Source organism: Erithacus rubecula, assembly GCF_903797595.1.
Source record: "Erithacus rubecula genome assembly, chromosome: 13".
NCBI classification, from domain to species: Eukaryota; Metazoa; Chordata; class Aves; order Passeriformes; family Muscicapidae; genus Erithacus; species Erithacus rubecula.
Genome location: NC_136665.1, coordinates 2,892,144 through 2,912,323, shown reverse-complemented (window position 1 = coordinate 2,912,323; position 20,180 = coordinate 2,892,144). Strand labels below are relative to the sequence as shown.

Sequence of the window (20,180 nt, the reverse complement as noted above, 5' to 3'; positions counted from 1 at the left end):
GGAAATCCCTTCCTTGAGGCTTTCTGTCCAGCCATATACATGACAGTAATTTCTAAATTAAGTTCTTGAATAGACAGAAAGTAGTTGGTAACAGTCAATGCACCCTGCAAATGGCAGGATGCAGGAAAGGAGCAGAGGATCAGGTGGAATGTGAATGTCTGTGGTTTTCTGGGAGCCAGCCACTGCACAGAGGGATGCAGAGGCAGGGTGCTGTGTTATTGTGCAAATAAATGCTGTGTTATTGTGCAAATAAAAAGGCAAAGAGGGGGGTCTGGCTTGTAATGGAAACTGTGCTCGGGGGCCAGGCACTGCTGGGACTCCAGATGTCAGGAGTTTGCTCAACATACCACAAACCAACATGAAATGTGAAAAATGCAGCTGGAACAAAAGGTTAGGCTGCCTCTCTCCATGCTTCAGCTCCGAGGATGGGAAGAACAACAAAGTTCCCTGGCAGCTGGGGCTGCTCAGCCCCTGCTCTCCCCACGGCCAGCCTACACAAGCAGCACCCTGCCACGAAGCAAAAAGGGTTTTTCTCATCCCAGCAGTGCACAAACAAACCCCTGCCAGGGCAAAAGCATCCTCTGATTTGCCTGCTCCTCTCCCAGCCCAGCACCCCTGGAACACAGCGTGTGCCAGTGCTGGGGGAGAGCTGGTGGAGGCATTGCTGAGCTGGACAAACAGCCCTGGGAGCTCTGCCCTGCTGACACCTGCTCCAATTTTACTCCATCTTCATGTTCTCCACCCAAGGGCCAGGCTGGATTTTTATGAGAACAGGTGTTTGCCAATAAAGGCAGAACTTCTCTTTGACATGGAGAATGTAAACCCCCTCCCTCCAAATTATTATAATTTTGAAACTGAGGAGCTCTCAGGCAAAGATATGGGAATAGGAATAACAGTTTTTTACTAGGAAAATTAAAATAGAAATGCAGCATTACAAAGAACAATCCCAACCCTGCCAGAGTCAGAATCCAAGCTGACACAGTCAGTCAGTCAGGGTGGTGGCACAGTCCCATTCAATGGTGGCTGCATCCTCCTGCAGTGGCAGATGTGGCTCAGCTGGAGCAGTGCTCCTGGAGAAGGTGCAGTTTCCTCTGAAGCTCCAGGGATGATGTGGAAAGGTCTGGCTTTCTTCTGGAATCCAGTGGAAAGAAGGTCCCTTGGTGTCCAAAATCTCAGTTTTTCTCTGGGTAGGAAAGGCTTGGCTGCTCCCCTGGCTGGAGCATCTCCCAGTGGGATGATGGAATTTTATCAGCCATGCACTGGGACTCAATGGCCATGAACAGGAGATATCTCCTGGAGGGAGGGTGGGCTGTGGGAAGATAAAGATGATTGCCCAGCTGTTTTAAAGATGGCCCATTAGCAGATAATATGTGCCAGGAGATCAGGGGCACTGCCCCACCCAGGTCAGCAGATGGGACAGAATCCACATTGCTGGGCACAGCCTGGATTGCAACACAAGATAGTGGGCAATGCTATGGATGTGTTCTTTTGACCCAAATTGGTACCTGGTAGAGAAAACCTTGGGAGAAAAGAGCCTGCAGGGCCTGAGTGTCCACCTTGCTGTGCTCACCTGGGGCTGCTCTTCTCCTCCTGGATCATCCCTCCCAGGAGAAGGAGGCTCATCCCACCTCCCTGCATCAGTTGGGCTCAGCTCTTCTCACCAAAACTGTTCCCTAAAGCCTGCACCATGAACATGGACATAATTATTGGTAAAAATGCAGAAAAGGCAGTCTTAGGGTTTGTCCCACTGAGAAATCAGGTGTTGAGAAGAAAAGAGCAAGGCTTGGATTCTCTGCTCTGAAACACAGTGAGATTTCAGCTCTATTTCTAAATGGAACAAAATCTTCCAATTTTTAAAATCCTATCCCGAATCTGGCTCTTTAAAAAGACTGTTCTCAAAAAATATTTCAGCTTTCAAATTTCTACAAAAAATAATTAAAAATCCAAAGGACCACACTGAAAACTGTGAAAAAAAAAATGGAGGCAGGTAAGGAAGGAGGAAATGGCAATAATTTTTATTGTACCAGCTGCTATTATTGGTAAACAACAGGGTTTGGGGTGTACAGCCTGAAACAGAAACAGTCTTTGACTTCTTTCCAGAGGGATCATCTGGCCTAATAAAATATATTAGGTCTCCCAGCATGCCTTACCTTATTCATGTGGTTAGGCCTCTTCTGCTACAATAAATAATAAGTATAGATATTTCTCTAAGAAAATGACATTTCAACAGTGTTAGAACCTGTTTTATCTAAAACATCCAAATATCACTCAAGAAAAAGATACCTGGTTTTGTCAAATTGTCTTTTTCAGCAGTCACAGAACTCTCCTTCTGTCACCTCCTCCTTCTCATTTCATACAGCATCAAATAATTCCAGTGTTACCCCCAGGTAGGCAGCAAGTTATTCATTGTCTGTGACAGTCTAAGGAAATTGGAGATTATTTGGTTTATTAATCTAAAATAGAAGTGTACATTTTGCTGGAGAGCCACAGGACAATCCAGAAAACAAATGTAGATTTGGAAAAGGAGGTGAGTCTGGAGAAAGTTGTTGGCTTTGGGGAAACATTTCCATTCTACCACAGACAGCAGAGTTTTCTCTCACATGAAGGAGGGCAGAAAATGAAAACCATGTCCATGTTCCAAGATATTTCAGATAAAATGATATTTTCTGTGTTTCTGTATTTCCTGTGGCTCCCATGGCTGCAGTGCTGGGATGGAAGGATGGGGGAAGGACAGGCAGGGGACACGAGGAGGGGGTGGCACCTCTGTGTCAGGGATGGATGAGGAAGCAGCAAGGGTCAGGACAGGTGAGGGGACATTTCAGTGGGGTGAGGTGGCATTTCAGTGGGGTGAGGGGACATTTCAGTGGGGTTTGCTGTCAGACCATTTGCTCAGGGACACTCTGCAGGAGCAGCCTCACCTCCAGCACTGATCCTTGTGGGGGATTTCAGCCCAGGATCTCTTGGAGGGACGCACAGCAGGATGGGAACAACCCAGGAGGTTCCTGGAATCACTGATGGGAATTCACTTTGATGGCTTTTTGGGGCTACCTACAAACAAAGGCCAGACAGAATTCTATTTACTGAAGAACCTTCAGGTACATTTGGGGCAGACAAAGCCCCCCAGGGGCTACACCCAAAATGGATGTTGGGTCATGGATTTTTACACTTTGATAAGTTTGGTCCATTTGCATATAGGGGTTAATCTCCCAATTACAGCTCCAGGTAATGAAGTCATTTAGTCCAAGTTTGCTCCCCCAATTCACTTTTGTTTCCATCTCTGGGGTCTGTGAGGTGTCCTTGATTGCCAGGCTGGAGAGGAATTGTTGTGTCTGAGCAGAATGGTAAAGCAGCAGCTGGCACTGGGTGTGGAGCTCAGAGTTACACACTAAAGAACTGAAGGATAACAGATAAATGAAAAATACAAAATCTAAAATCTCCTTCTCCAGAGGAGGCGAGAGGCTGGGATGGACCTTGTTCAGCAATGGGTGGACAGTGCAGCCCTGGCTGCCATGCAAAGGGATTCCCAAAACCAGCATTAAAGCAGCTTTTCCTTTCCTCTCCTCTCTCTGGTGAACATCCCTCACCCTGTGCCTCACACACTGAGCAGCCCCACCTACCTCTCCTCTCAGAGTTCAGTGGTTTTATCTCCCAAATTTGCTCCTGATTGTTCCAGTTGCCACTGATCTTGGAGATGACTTTGCCACTAAAATTGCCTCAGTGGCCCTGCAGCAGCTGTCTGCTCAATGGTACCATGGGATTCCTGTTTAATGTTTAACCATAGGGTTCCTAATAGGATTTCTAATATCTCATTACTCAGGGCTTAGAACTGCATTTCCAGCCCCAGTAATGTACAGACAAGCAATCCTCTTATCCCAAAGCTTATATTACAGAGCTCCACACTGCACCCTTTTCCTCAGGAAAACAACAGTAAGAGAAAATATTCACTCAATTTTTTTTATTTTTTTTAATACCAGGACCAATGAGGATCAACATCCAGCTGGAGCAGGTGGGGTTTTGACTTGTTCTGCAGTTGTTCATCCTGAATCTCACAAGTCTCAGGTAGATCCACCCTTAGAACCCTCAGTGCCTGTGAGGAGCCTCAACACATTTTTGCTTGTTCTGATCCCTTGGGACTGGAGAGAAACAAAATCATTTAGCAGACAGCTCCAAAAGAGCTTAGGGAATGTATCCTTCTGAAAGCAAAATATCCCCAAACCTGCCTTGCTTGAATTAAAGCACAAATACCCCCCTTTTACAAAAGGACCCAACTCACATTTTTGAGGAGTAATTTACTGGTTAGATTAAAAATGGTATTTTGCAGTGAATTTGAAATGACAGACCATTAAATGCTTGATTGCACACTCAAAGAGAAGGAAGAAGCACAGCTAACTTTCTTATCTGTGAGATCTAGTGAAAAACTTCCAAGACACACAGCCACATAACCTGCTTTAAATAATTCCATTAATTTGAATAGCAGATGCCTATCTAGCCTTCTAAAATAGCTCTGAAAAATTCCAATTTTGATTTCAGCATTTGTTGCAGTGGAGAATAATTTCATGTATCTCCCCAAATCTAAACCAGAGTGTCTTCACCAGCTCTGCAAGAAGCCAGCATTAAAAATTGTTTTTCTTAACCTGTTTTTTGTTATCTAACTTATTAGCACATCTCCAGTGGAAAGCTGATGTTTGCTATTGTCTCCAGTGCCTGGCAGGACCCCAGAACTGCTCTTTATATTAAATCTTGTGATTCTGCCTCTCCTTCTCCACATGGATTTCCTTACAGTGGCTCTGAATTTAAATATTCCTGTGTTTCTGCTCACAGCCCTCAGATTAACATTTCATATTTTTTTCCTTGCAGTCTGCTCCTCCAGCCATTTACTCCATATAAAACATCCCTTACTTTATTTATATCATTACCTCCATGTGCTGAGACATCTGGGGAGGAATTCACAAACTCCTGACCAACAAAGCTCTCAACCTTGATTTTTTTTTTTTTTTTTTAAACTACCACGTTCCCAGATTTGTTTTTTCATCACACATGCACCTATGAGTGCATTTGTGTGGACAATAAAGTAAGCTCTGGAAAATCCTTGCCCAAAGCAGCACTGCCACAGAATCCTCCTGATCCTGCTTCCCACAAAAAGCAGAGTTAGGTTCCCAGTTAGGCTCAGGAAAAGGGGAATCTGGTTAATTTATTTCATTTTAGGAGAGGATGAGTAATATTTATTGTGTTGTGGGATGAGATTTGGCATTAGACACCATCCATCACACACTGAACCGAGTTTTTGGGAGGTGGGAATGAACTCCTGCAGACATTAACCAAGAGGAGCAGGTGCTTGACAACATTTAACCTTCTCAGAATGCATTTGCCAGGCCATTTTTTATGGCTGATGGAGACAAGCAGGAGAATGAAGGGAAGTCAGCAGAAAATTATGATACCATCAAAACAAGAAGGTTTGAAAGGAGCCAAAATGATTCTGAACTCCGAACATCAGTGGATAGCAGGAGCCATAGTTTATATACATTATATAAATATAATTTGTGTTCACTTTGAGTCTTTTTTACAAAGCAAGAAAGCATTTGCAGGAACAGCTGTGCTGCCTCCATTCCCTTCCCTCATCCTCCTAAGGAAATCATAAATCTTTTGAAGTTACAGCTTTGGGTTTCCAAGACTTTTGTGTGTTCCTGCCCACTGGTAAGGGTACAAACAGTAGCAGTGTGAGATGGATCATGTTTATCTCTCTGAGGGATGGGATCAACCCCAAACTCTCTGACTTTCAAACCCAGAATTACACTGCTCATTTTTATCTCAATCATCAGTCTTCAAACAAAACAGTCTCATGAGGATTTTATGCCAGCTCATAAAAAGTGGAAAACAGTTTGGAATTTCAAACATATTTTTGTGTTCAAGTTCTGTGTCCTTTTTCTTTATATGAATAGCTAATTAGTGTTATCAGCTTTGGTTTTTTTTAACTTTATCTCTTACCTACAGGGCTTTTATTTTAAATGTTCTTATCAGAGCAAGACAGAAATTATCTTTACACCAGCAATCTCTGTAGTGTGGTGAAAACATTTCTATTTTCCTGCTTAAAAAAAAAATATAAGGTGTACTCTGTTTTCCTCAAATAATTCCTAACAACCATTTTTGCATCTGAACTTTGGGGAAGTCCTTATTCAAAAAGACAGAAAACAAAGACTTTCTGGCTCTTTCTGAAATGACATGGGGTACCTTTTCAGAAGAATTTGGTAATTCTGAGTGCTCAATTTGAGAGGCTGGAACCAGGTTTCCAGAGCACTGCTGCTCAGCATTTCCCAGAGAGAAATCCTTTCCCCATTTATTGAGGACAGCCACTTGAAACCACACATTTCAGCAATCTTAGCTTTTCTACCTCACTAACAAATCCAGATTGCATTACAGCTACTGCTCCACTGATGTTTCTCTGGCAGGAATTGGAATAAATGCCCATTAGTGGTTGGAATTGGTTTGTAGAATGGAGTAAGGAAAGAGTTTTAAGGGGGAACTCCATCAAGTGGAGAAGCTGCTGCAAGGGAATGCTGAAATGGAGCATCCCCAGCATGTCCCATGCCCTGGAATTGCCATGAGCTGGAAAAATCAGCTATCAGGGTATTCCTGGATGGCTTGGGACCAGCCAGAAGGGCAGAGGCTGCTGGAAATGCCACCCCTGGAAACTCCCTGGAATTTCCTTAAATCCCTGCTGGGCAATCCAAACAATCCTCACCATCCATGCTGGGCAGGGACAACCTGCACGGTGGAGTTAATGAATATTTGGGGTTGCAGGGACTCATTTTGGTGATTTTTAAGCCACTTTAAAATTATTAGTAACAGCAGAGGAGGGGTCACAGCTGCTGTGTGTGAAGGGAGAAAGATGAGACAGGCCTGGGGAAAGCTGACAGCTTTGATGGTGTTTGTGCTGAAATTCATGGCTTCTTTTCATGGCTTCTCTGGTCCTTAAGACATTTCTTTCCCCACACACTCAGCTGCTGGGATTCCCCCATCAAATCTATATTTTAAGTGTTTGAACTTCAACTCTGGCTGTGGTGGGTGAGGCTGAGGGAGTTGTATTGACAATGAAGGTCAGAGAAAATACCCAAAAACTTCAGGGTGAGTTTGGAAGTGTTTTAAGGCTGCTTAAGCCAGGTTTGCAGCCCTGAGCAGGGGTTAGACCTTGCTGTGCACAGCCAGTTTGTGGCTGACACCTGGCTCATGCTCCATGAAGGCTGCACAGGCACAAACATTTCTGTCTGCAAATGCCAGCTAGAAGTGCTCACAGTGCCACTTTGGAAGAATTCCTCACACATCTGAGCCACACTTCTCCTCCTGCACCTCTATCTTCCCATGTCAGGATGGGGCAGGGATGAGATGGTGCTGGGGAATAGAAATTTCCTTTTCCAAACTGCTGCTGCTGCTGCTGCTTTTCTATCTCTGCTACAGGGCTGGAGTGTGTGGAGAGCAGGAAATTACAGGGTAAGGATTGAAGAGACTTTTAAAAATTGATTTTTTTTTTTACCATCCATAGGAAAGCAGTGCTGGCTGTCAGTGTGCTTTTAACATTAACTCCTGCTGGGATATGTATTCTTGTTTGTTTGTTTGGGGGTTTTCCTGCACGTGAAGTTATTATTTAATAACTTTATACAGACAGCAAAATATGTGACACTGTGCTAATGGGGCCATACAATCACCATCATCAGTAGGACACAACTCAACAGAGAAATACATAATACTTGTTTATTCTCCCAGGGAAAATCAATTCTCTTGTAGCTGCTTAATTGCTTTTCCCCTCTCCCTCCTGTTCTTCCATCTAAAATTGATTTTAGAACTGTTTTTGCAAGAGGGATCCCCTTTATCAGACACCCATGGTAGAAAAGAGATCATTAGAATGGTCATAAAACATCTACAGATATCCCATTTTGGGGGTTAGAGTCAGGACCCAAAATAAACTGAAACTGAAAAAAAACCCTTTCGTAGAGGACTTCAAAGTCTTTGCAAGGATACAGCTTGGAAAGCTTCAGAGGAGGACAAAAAATCCAGTGCCACATTTTTGCAAAATGAGAGCATCTCACCCTCTCCCCGGGAAATTAATCAGAGTGCAATCAAAACACATCTCCAGCTGCTGGAGTTCACTTCCTCCCTTGGAGATGCTGCTCACATGAACCTCAAACTGGAAGTGGTGGTGGCTGAGCAGCCACTCTCAGGAGCTGCAGCAAGTGGCAGTGCCTCTGTTATCCCTGCCCTGTGTGCTCTTGATGCTGGGACTTCCTCACACAGAAATAACACATGTGGGAGAGGGAAAAGCACAGCACAAATCCCCCTTGGAGCTGGTATTTACTCCAAATCAAACAGCAACTTCCTGAGCATCAGTGGGAATGATGCCTTAGGATTTTAGCTTTTATATTTTTCATTTATTTGCAATCCTGCAGTTCTTTAGTGTGTAACTGAGCTCCACACCCAGTGCCAGCTGCTGCTTTCCCATTCTGCTCAGACACAACAATTCCTCTCCAGCCTGGCAATCAAGGACACCTCACTGACCCCAGAGATGGAAACAAAAGTGAACTGGGGGAGCAAACTTGGGCTAAATGACTTCATTACCTGGAGCTGTAACTGGGAGATTAACCCCAATATGCAAATGGATCAAACTTATCAAAGTGTAAAAACCCATGACCCATCATCTATTCTGGGTGTAGTTCCTGGGGGGCTTTGTCTGCCCTAAATGTACCTGAAGGTTCTTCAATAAATAGAACTGCTTTTATTGCCTGAATTCTGAATTTAGGCGGCCCCCAAAAGGCACTAGGATCCACACAGCCCTCACTTGGAATTGTGGCTTTGCTGTGGCATTCCCACCCTGCAGGCTGGGATCAAAGCAGCAAAAAGAGAAAAAGGTTGAGCTCAAGATGATTTCAGAGGTGAAACAGCAGCTGAGTGCACAAAAAAGCAGAGCAAGGAGTTCACTCCCTGTATCCCAGATGTTTGGCCATTCCCAGGAAAGCCAAACTCCATCCTGCATGATTTTTATTGGGAAGAGAAATGCCACATCTGTGAACATTTCCCATTCCATCTCCTCCTTTTCTCTGCCTTTTATTGCTGAGCCTGATGCCCTAGCACATGGAATATCCCTCTGGATAACTGGGATCAGCTGGCCTGCCTCTGCACCCTCCCAGTTTCACTCCCAGTTTCCATCCTGGTGGCTCCAAAGCAGAGAAACCTTTGATGTGTGAGTATAAAAGTGCTGCTCACCAGTGATTTGAACATCCCCAAGCTGTCAAAATTCAGCCACAAGCCCAAAAACGAGCCTCACACCAGGAATTGTGAAGAAAATGAACCTGTCTCAGCAAAAGCAGGACATGGGGAGCAATCCCAGCTGCAGGGGAGCCCAGGGCAGGCAGAATGGGGTGGACTGAGGCCAGAACACTGGGGATTAATGTTCTTCCTCTTGTGAAAGCCAGAATAAAAACCACTTTTACTGCAGCACCTGGATCTGGTTTGGCTTTTTCTGGAGAATGGGGTGGACTGAGGCCAGAACACTGGGGATTAATGTTCTTCCTCTTGTGAAAGCCAGAATAAAAACCACTTTTACTGCAGCACCTGGATCTGGTTTGGCTTTTTCTGGAGCACAGCACCTCCCAGGCCACTGTTGCCAGCATTTCAGTAGCCACCCAAGGACCTGGGTTGTTTTCTGGTGTTTATTGCCTTGGGGGGAAAAGCCAAATCAATTCAGACACAAACCCCACAGCACAGAGGGGATTTTAAGGTACTTGCTGCCAAACTTTAGGGCACAGCACCATTGGAAACAGGAGGGTGCTGGCAATCCAGAGCCTGCAGGTGACTTTCCAAGTTGTTTGCACATCCTGCTGGAGGAAAAACCACACTAGAGAAGGAGTAATAAAAAAAGGAACATCAAAATATTGGAAATATTGCACTACTGAGCTAGAACTAATTAATTTGCCTAACTATCCTGAACAGACATTGCAAACACACCACTGAATGCAGTCACAGTGCCAGCAGAAAACACAAAATGCTGGCAGGCTCCTAAAATGGCAATCAGTCCATTAAGTGGCTAAGCATACAAAATCACTGCTAATATGTTAATATTTGTATTTTTGAGCTGACTTTGAGGCTGATACATGGATGAGGGTATCCAGTCACCAGAAGATGATGGCAGAACTTCCACTGGACAAGGATTTGTCCTGGTAATTCCAATATAAAGCCTGAACTAAATCTCTGATGGTTTCTAATCTCTTCCAAAACAGATATATTGGTGTGTTTTGGTTGATAACTGAGGTGTTTTTAGCATTTTTAGCATTCCTCTGAGTGTCTAGCATTGCTTTGAGTGTTCTGCACATCAACAAGTTCACCCAGCACAGCTCATGTGGGTTTTGGGGAAAAAGGGATTGGCACAGGCTGGAGACTCCCTTTTCCAAGGGATGTTAAATATTTGTGATGTGAATGATTATTTTAAGTTGGAGTTCATTAGGAGATAAGTGGGGGATGACATCACCTCAATTCTTTGTAGAGAAGGATCCAAATTTTGTTTGGCTGAATAACACAGACCTTATCAGAGCCCATTTATTGTCCTGGTTTCAGGTATCTGGCACTTTCCAGAGATTCTTCTCTGACCTGGTGGAGGAATGCTCCTCCTCATTTCTCTTATTCACACAGCTCCCCCAGACAGTGCCACAGCCCCTCAGATTTAATCCCTAAAAACTCCCTTGCCTCAGAAAATCAGTCCCTCTGCTCAGATATGAACTTGGGGATACTCCTTTCCTTCCAGGAAACTCCTTTGAAACAGAAACTCTTATATTTAATAAGTTTATAATCTTTGCATCACCTGCTTTATCTTAAAAAATTAAAATGCATTGATGCCTTGAGAGAAGAACTCAATTTCTTTTCTTTCTTTCATTTTTCCTTTTTTTTTTTTTTTTTTTTCTTTCTTTTTTTTTTTTTTTTTTTTTTTTTTTTTTTTGTGGTGATAGCCAGCTCCTTGAGTTGTGAAATCTGGAGGCAGATTTGTCAGTCATGCATTGAATAAACACCACCTTCATCTCCAAGGAGCACCATAAATTTGTATGTAGAGAAGTGTTTCCAGGAGTGAGGGGAGGCTTTGCTTTCAAGCTCTTTGACAGAGGGAATAAAATGTTGCTTCTTTCACCCTTAAACCTGTTCAAGAGCAGGTGGAGGATGGATCTGGTGCTTCTGTAGTCATCCTTCCAGGGATTTAATGTTTTATTTCCCCTCTGCATGATACAAAAAGCAAAACCCATTCACACCAAGAAATACATATATATATTTGTAAATAAATAAATAAATAAAGTTTAATTTCTCCTCAGCAAATCCCACTGCCTGAACACAGCTTGCTATCAGTTGCACAACCAGGAGGAAATGTTGATGAAATTCAATTAAGTGGTACAAAAGAACTCACTCAATTGACTCAGTGCACTCCTGAGCCCATTTCCCACAGATGAGATCCAATAAAGCCTCAGAGGACAACAATCAATGACTTGATACAAAGCCCTTTGGGTTTCTCTGGTTTTCAGTCTCTGAAACAGTTGTTTCTGAAAGGTTTTGGAAAAAAAAAATAAAGAAGTGTTTGCAGAAGCCCAAATCCTGGCAGAAGCACCCTGCAATCAGGAAATTGTGTGTTTCAAATGATGTGTTTTGTGTGGAGAAAGGTGTGGGGTCTCACTGATCCCTTCATGCTGTTCACTGATAAACTAAGAAGGAATTAAAAGGTAAAAAACCACCTCTGTGGAACTGGAACTGTCCTCTTCTTCCCATGACTTTGAGGAGAGAATTCTCCCTGTGCTGTGACCATGAAGATTTTCTGCTTTCCTGCTATAACAAATTGGATAGATTTTTTAAAGATTTTCTCCCCAGAATTTGTGTGGCACTGGGGCACTGCAGCCACCTCTGTGTGACATCTTCCTAGACAGCAAGGTCCTCTGCCTTCCAGAAACTGCCCAACACACTGTTTTGGCAGGAGGGGAAAAAAAAACCAACCCCAGTTTGTCCCAGATGAATCCAACATGGTTTGCAGGATGAAAATAATGTTAACTGCATTTCAAAAATAATCTCCTCACTACACCAACAAACCAGCCTGAATGCAAGGGGCTGCTTTGAAGCAGAGTGTGCTGGAGGAGGAAATTTTGAAAACTTTTTTGGACAGCAGGAAAGGCTGGCCCTGGCAGCAGCTTTCCCTGCCATTGTCCCTGCTGGAGCTGGCTTTTGCCACTTCCTCAGCCACACAAGGGCTCTTTAGTCCCTTTTCTCCCTTGGCTCCATGCTGTGATGAGAGTTCAAGTCTTTTGTCCCTGCTATACTTAGTCCCTCTCCTTGTGTGCAAGTTTTATATCCCTTCCAGATGTTGTCAAAGTCCAATAACTGCTCTGTGGAGCCAAGACAGATGTAAGCTATTTTTTAAAAGCCAATCCCAGCCAACTTTCTTTCTTTGAGATGTAAAAATACAACAAAGCCTTATGAATGCCTTTTAATGCTATAGAATTGCAGAAATAAGTGCTGTAATAACCATTAGATTATTCCTCATCATCTGTCAAGGCCAAATCACAGCTCTGACAGAGGCACCATGGCTGGGCTCCAGTGCTGTCAGCACCAGGGACCTGCTCCAAACACCACTGTCAAAGTCAACAAGAAACTTTTTCCCACTGAGTTTGGGGTGCTTTGGATCAGGCTCCAAACTGCCCAAGCTTGCAGAGGCTGCCTTTGGTCCTCCCAAAGCCAAAATAATCACAGAGGGTGCTGCTAGGGGAGGTGTTAACTACAGAGATCTCCACAGCACTGCCTGGGGAAGTTTGGGTAACCAGTCCTAGAAAACAGCTCAGTTCTTTCCTTGTTATCTCTTCTGGCTCTGTCCCTTTCTTCATCCCAACTGCTCCAGTTCTTGCTGTGTCCCAGCCCTAACAGGGGAGGTGATGGCAATAAACCCTCATACAAGGGACAAGGAGCACCAATTCCATTGTGAAATAATTCCACATCAGACCCAGCTGTCCCAGAGCAGCAGAGATTTCATTGCAGCCTGACCTCAAGAACAGAGAGCTATAGACAGTGACACACATTCCTGCTGGCTTTAATCAACAGATAATTATGAGCAAATTACAATCATAATAGCATATTTCATCAAAAGCTCCAAGAGCTCTTGATAAAAAAGTTGGCCAAATGCTGTGCCTAATTGCAAGTTCAGATGGGAGTGGATGTTCTTGAACCTCTGCAATGCAGCCCCTTCCATGAGAGAGGTCAAAATGCACCTGAAGGGAGATTGGAACTGAAGGAAGATTGGAGCTGAAGGAAGACTGGAACTGAAGGAAGATTGGAAACATCAGACCTGCTCTCCTGAGCACACCTCTCTGGGCAAGGAGAAGGGCATGGGATAAAGACTCTGGAAAACTCAACAGGAAAGTTTGACAATTATTTCTCAGATGGAAAGTGTGTGAGTGCAATGCTGTACAGATAGTATGGTCAGGGCCTTGCATGAAAAATGCTGAGCAGGACCTTGGGATTCACTGGATGCCCTTCCAGCCTTCCCTACAAGCAGCTCTCTGCTCAGCCAGCACTGTCACACCTGTGGGGTGACATCCCTCTCCCAAATCCTGGCTGGCCATGACCTCCCTGAACTCAAATCTCAGGACTTGCCACCCACAATGACCACAAGCCTTGACAATTCAGCAAATTATCAGCAGCAAATGTTAATTGTTATTGCTGAATCTGGTCCATTATTCAGGGCATGATCTTTACCTGCTCTGAGTAAATGCCTGTCTGATCTGCAGACATCAAAAGCAGCAATGTCAAAGAACAAAAAGCAAAACCAAGAAAGAACCAGCACTGACCACGAGGATGTGTTTTCCTTTTGGCAGAAAAAGCAGTTACATTTTGGGATAAAAGATGTCACTCTGGAGCTGTTTAAGTGGTTGACAAATGGGGAGATCAAAGCACCAGTCTGTTCATGTGTCACCCACAACAGCACAACAAGCTCAGCACTGGAGCTGGGGGGTCAGCAGCATTAAAACTGCTGCAAACACAGAGACAGCAGCAGTTCTTACACCTGCCAGCCCCAGTGCTGAGCTGCTTTGTGCTTGTCAGCAGCACCTCTGCCTTCCTTCAGGCCTGCAGGGAGCAGCTCCCAGTGCACACTCATTTTCCAACTCAAAAGATGTGTAGGGACCATCCCTCAGACCCTCAATATTCCCTCAGATTGCTAAAACAGTGCCTGGGTAACTTTTCTTGCCAGGTGACCCTGAATTCCTGCTCCTATGAGCAGCCCTGCCCCATTCTGGGGTATTTTCACTGAACTGGGATGTTCCACACTCCTCCCTCTCTTTAGCACCTGCAGCCCGGCCCATGGCACCCCAAAATCACCCAAAATATCCCCCACACCCCCAGGAGCCAGGCCTGCCTCCCCCCAGCAGATTCCCTGAGATTTGTGCTTCTGAGTCACCAGCTTGCCAACACAGCAGGAGAAGCCTGGCACATTTATAAATAATCTGGGGGAAACTCGGGGGAAACCGGAGTTTTCCTCCCTCACCAGAGCTGCTTGCAACAGGAGCTCCTTTCAGATATTTTTAAGGAGTTCTGCAGCACACAAAGGAATTAAAATCAGGATATTCAGGGGACAGACAGGGTTCCACCTGTAGGGACCAAGAGCAGTACAAGCCTGTGCTGAAATCCAGGCCTTGGTCTCCTGGCTGTGTGTTTAAAGGCAGCTTGGACACTTCTCTGGGCTTTCTAAACCCCCAAATCTCTGGGTTGGGATGGAAGAGCTGCAGATCTTCCTCCAGCCCATGAACTGCAGTGTGACATCCAATTTCAAACAGATCTTTCCACTGGAGCGTGTCACAGCTCTCCTGCAGGTAAGGCTTAGAGAGAGGCTGTGGCACTGCCTCCAAAACACAGCACAGACTTCTTCCTTTCCAAATTCCCCCTGGCACAACCTGTGGCTGTGTCCTTTTGTCTTATCCATCATTATTTTGGGGAAGTAGACTGACTTCCATGTCCCAGTATTCAGGAAGTTGTAGAGAGAGGCAAGATCTCTCCTGACCCTCCTTTTCTACAGGCTAAACCACCCCAGCTCCTTCTCCTGACTTGTTCCCTAATATCAGAACAATGGGATTATTTTAGATTTTCAAATCTCTCATGGATCAGACCACGATGAATTCAGGTGATCTTGAAATCTACTGTCTTTATACAGGTGCAGTGCTGAAATGCAGGTCACAGCACTGGCCAGGAGAATTTGGGACCCACTGTGTTAGGGTTTGGGGGGGTTTGATCTGCACCTTGGTGGCTGTTAGTGCAATTTATTCGCTTAATCCCCTCACAGAATTCATTCTCTTAATGTCAGTTTGTTCTGCAGAACTGGAGCTTTCCAGTGTAAATACATCCAGGCTCAAGCACTGCATCAAAAATGTGAGAAGTGCTCCTGCCCATGGCTGCCTAGGTCAGGTAATTTTGACCTTTTTCAATAGTTTTGACTTTTTCCAGGAGTTTTGACCTATCCACAGCAAATTGTTACAGAGGCAGAAACCAGCCAGCCTCACCACAGTGGCACATCCAAGCCCAGAGAAAGGCACCTCTCCTGCTCCAGATCCAGCCTCAAGAGAAAATGGACAATCAAACTGTGCTGCTGTGAAAACAGGTCTGAAAAACTGAATATATCCTGTATTTTAAAACACTGAGTCAATCAGCACCAGGCCTTAACCACAATGGCACTGTGATGAAGACAAAGATTAATCAAGTGCTAATCAGTGGCAAAATCTATAACCCTGAAGTAATGGTAGGAGTTACTCATTGCTGCTGTAGAAATCAGCTCAAGTATCATTAGCTATTACCTTTTCAAGCCACATGGGCAAAGAAAATGCCTGATTATTATGGTGGATTACAGGGCAATCCAATTATTATTCTCAGCATAAATACTCCCTGTAATGAATGGACAACAGAGTTAAACTCTGCTGACGTGTTTTCTCCAATAAAATTTGCAAGCAAGTCATTGAAGATTTTGAGCAATCTGGAGACTTCTGCACAATTAGCTGGGTTTGGAAATGGTAATGAGCCTATTTTATGGGATGTAGCCTCCTGATCCTTATGTCCTAATAAACATCAGTGTTTATGTTCCTATTGCTGTGTGATTATCACGTGTTAAACATTGTTCCACAAATAATCCTTAAATTCACGCTGTAGACATTGAGTAAATGAACATCTGGGATGGGTTCATGATCCACTGATGGGGTAAATAAAACAAAAAAACCCTCAGGCCTGTTGGGGATGGAAAGGAGGAGGCCAGACCTTCAACATGTGTTTGACAGAGCAGTTCATGTGGCTGGTTTTGTTACGGATTTGGTGCATTTTAACACAAAAATGAGAGTGTTAATTCACTTTCTGAGATGTGTTTTCACACAGTGAGGCACAGAACTAGACAAGACTGATCCCATCCCTCCAGCAGGTGTTCTCTGGGGTCTGTGCTCCAGGCTGCTGTCCTTGCCTGTGACATTCCTCAGTTCCACATTTCCTCTCCCTGCTCTTCACCTTCCCTGGGTGCCTGAGCTGGGGCTGTCCTTGGGGTGGCTCAGGTGAGCCCCCCTGTCCCTGTCTGACTTTGATATTACTGAGGGAGCACCAAACTGAGCAGGACCACAGAAATGAGATCATCCTGGCCACATTTTGGAGGAGGCTTGGGAAGACATCTGTGTCTCCACACAAAAACACAGCTTTGAGTATTCCTGTTTGAAATCCATCCCAGACTTGTGACCCAGACCTGGCCAGAGAGCTCTCAGCCTCCAGCAGCTCTCCAGAGTTGCCATTCTCAGCTTCTCTGGGCAATTTTGACTCAAATTTGGCTGGGAGAGAACAGCTGAGGGCAACAGATCCTTGAGTTGGGTCTGCCCAGCACCATCCTCGAGCCTGCCTGGAGGAGGATGAGAGGAAGGGAGCTGGTCACAGGTGTCACCTGGCCCTGCTCAGCCTGTCACCAGCCCCGAGGGGACCTGCCGGGCTCGAGGGTGACTTGCCAGCCCCGAAAAGATCCATCAGCCCTGAGGGCATCTGCTGCCCCCAAGGGAATCCGCCAGCCCCAAGGAGGATCTGCCATTCTGGAGGGGCATCCATCAGCCCGGGGGGATCCATCAGTGCTAGGGGGGTCTGCCATCCCTGGGGGGACCCACTGATCCCGAGGGGGGTCTGCCATCCCTGGGAGGACCCACTGATCCCGAGGGGGGGTCTGCCATCCCCGAGGGGACCCATTGATCCCGAGGGGGGGTCTGCCATCCCCGGGGAGACCCATTGATCCCGAGGGGGGTCTGACATCCCCATGGGGACCCGTCGGTCCTGGGGGGGGTCTGCCATCCCCGGGGGGACCCCTCGGTCCCAGGGGGCGGTCCGGGGGCGGGCGGGGGCGGTGCGGGCCCGGCCCCCATCCCGAGCGGGCGCTGCCGTGCGGGGAGGGCGCGGCGGAGCGGCGGGCGCCGAGCTTTAAATGAACATTAATATCGCTCGGGGAGGGCAGCGCCGGTGGCTCGGGACGGGCGACGGCGGCGGCAGCGGCACCTCCAGCTCCTCTTCCTCCTCCTCCTCCTCCTCGGCAGCGGCTGCAGGTAGGCTGTGCGCCTTGGACCGCGGAGCCCAGCCCGGCCCCGGGCCCCCAAGGGGAAACGCGCGCCCGGGATGTGCGGGATGTGCGGGATCCAGGGATGTACGGGATACAGGGATGTAGGAATGTGTGGGATGCAGGGATGTAGAAATGTAGGAATGTGCGGGATGTAAGGGATGTACGGGATGCACGGGATGTAAGGGATGCAGGGATCGTGGGGGATACAGGGATGATGCGGGATGCAGGAGTGTACGGGATGTGCGGGATGCAGGAATTTGCGGGAGCAGGGATGTACAGGACGTGCGGGATGCAAGGATGTAGGGGATGTACGGGATGCAGCGATCCGGGGGGATACAGGGATGCTGCGGGATGCAGGGATATACAGGATGTACAGGATGCAGGAGTGTAGGGGATGTGCGGGATGCAGGGATGCTGTGGGATGCAGAGATGTGCGGGGTGCAGGGATGCTGCGGGATGCAGAGATGTGCGGGGTGCAGGGATGCTGTGGGATGCTGCCGGGGCGCAGAGGGGTCGCGGCAGCCCCCGGGGGATGAAAGCTGAGCCGGGAGCGGCCGCCTGTTGCCGGCTGCGGGATCTCGGGGCGGCGCTGAGCCGGGGCTCGGGGCTCGGGCAGCTCCCGTAGCCTGCTCCGGGCTCGGTGCGCTCCGCACGGGGCCGGGGCTCTGGGCGCCGTGGAAAGCTGGATCTGCCTCGCCCCGACAATAAAAGTTATTTGCAGAAGGCGGAGTGGTTCCTTTTCTTTCGTTCGCTCCCCAAGCGCGCCCCGGCGCTCCGCTCGCCCCGGCGGAGCGCGGCTGCGGGAACACCAAGTGTCAGCCCAGCGCTCCGTTTCTGGCTGGTTGGGAATGGATTTGAAGCTTTAGCTGTAATTTCAGTGCATCTGAGAGCTTCGCTCGGTTGCTTTAGAACTCGTTCAAAACCGTATTTTCAGCGGAGACGAGTGAACTTTAAAGAAAATCAGGTCAGCCATAGATTCCGGGCATCAAACCCTTTCAGGTCCCAGAAATAGCCTCAGAAGTAGCGTGACCAATTCTTTTTCCATACACAGAGCTTTTTCTTTTTTATTTTGATTGGAATTTCTGAAGGATACCGAAGCTCATCAGTTGGATATTTTCAGCTTACTTTAATGAAATAAGCATGCTTTCTAAGCTTGCATCTTGATGCAATTATATTAGTCTCCCTTGACTATACGAGTTTGGGTTTCTGATAGAGCTTGCAGTTCTTAAAATAATAAAGTCTGTTTAGCACAAGGTTTTTCTTTGTGCATTTTTAGGTTTTAGATTGTGGGAAGGTGAGGAAGAAGATGATTGAGAGGGAACACGGATGTGAGATGTAAAGAATACACTTGGACATTCACAGGAAAGATTCAGAGGGGATGTTTTATTTCAAATATTCTGCACTTGAAACAAGGCTGTTCCTAAGTTTTTGCAGCTCTTATAAAGTCGCGAGACCAGGATTGACAAATATTTATCTTGCAGTAAGTGGGTCAGATGATAACATCTTCCACTGGATCTCTTACTTCTGTATTGGACAGCTTTGGTTGCTAAGTAGCTCTGAATTGCTAATCTCAAAGTCAATGATGTCATAATGACATCATCACATCCTTTCACCTGATTGATTCTCAGAAGAGAACAGTAATGAGATTTGATATACATGTCCCATCTTTTTAACATTCTTCCTCTGCTTCAGGGGATTTCCTGACCTGCCTGGCAAATTCCAATGAATCACACTGAGCTCTAGTAAAAAGACGTTTCTTTTGGAGACGAGGTGGAACATTAAAGGGACAGTGGCCGCTCGTGGTCTTTGCAAAAGCTGAGGAACTTGGCAGCTTGTGTTCCAAATGTGGAGTTGTGGATATGGAAGGCAGTGATTTAAAACTCGGACTTAGGAAATTCATGTGCAAGTGTGAAAGTGGCTCGGGATTCAGAGAGGATCAAGTCACTTAATGTGTGTGAGCCTGAGTGCTGGAGGTGCTGCAGGGGGCACAGAGAAAACAGGAGCTGTTTCAGCTGCCAAAATAAATCTCAGTTCTGATGGTAAATGCATGAAATCTGTCAGGAATTGCCATGTTAAGAATGGTATTGAATGGTACTGAAGACAGCTCAGAAGTTATTTATCTTTCTAATTAGGCAAGATAATTGGTGAGTTTGAAGGATTTTAATAGCAACACTGCCATCGCAGGGAGCTCCTTGTAAGAGAGTTTTAAACCTTGAGAGTGTGTGGAATGTAATGGGTTTGGTTTCTGCTGAGGTTAAAGGCACGAATTGTGTCATTTGTGGATTTTACAGCTGGTTTTTTATTGTGTGTATCCAGATCCAGAGCATGGGCTGCTTGAATTTTAGGTGTTTTCCTCCTCAATAGCTTTGCGATCATAAATTTCTCCACACACAGTGAGTCTGAAAGATTCCTGTGCATATTTTAGGTGTGCAAACCTTCCTGCTTCACACGTGGAAAAGGGAGAAACGAAGCAGTTTCCATTTGTTTTGTTTTGTAGTTGTGTTTGGTGAAGTGAAAAGCTGAGGCTGTCTCAGAGCATTCAGAGGCTACACAGAGCAGT

At 46.0% G+C, this 20,180-nt stretch overlaps 1 protein-coding gene across 2 annotated transcripts in view; it reads left to right on the top strand.

Moving 5' to 3' along the window:
- The first annotated feature begins 17,429 nt into the window (after positions 1-17,429).
- The window catches only part of SLC6A1 (solute carrier family 6 member 1), a 58,226-nt gene continuing 55,475 nt past the window's right edge, over positions 17,430-20,180 (top strand). The window contains exon 1 of one of the 2 annotated variants that reach the window (XM_079316777.1): positions 17,430-17,613. Coding sequence is in view for 1 of the 2 variants with exons in the window: in XM_079316775.1 (XP_079172901.1) it covers positions 19,657-19,659 (3 nt within the window). In the remaining variant the exon portion in view is untranslated. Of the gene's footprint in view, positions 17,614-19,262; positions 19,660-20,180 lie in introns of those variants that run through there. The other variant, XM_079316775.1, reaches the window with a different exon arrangement.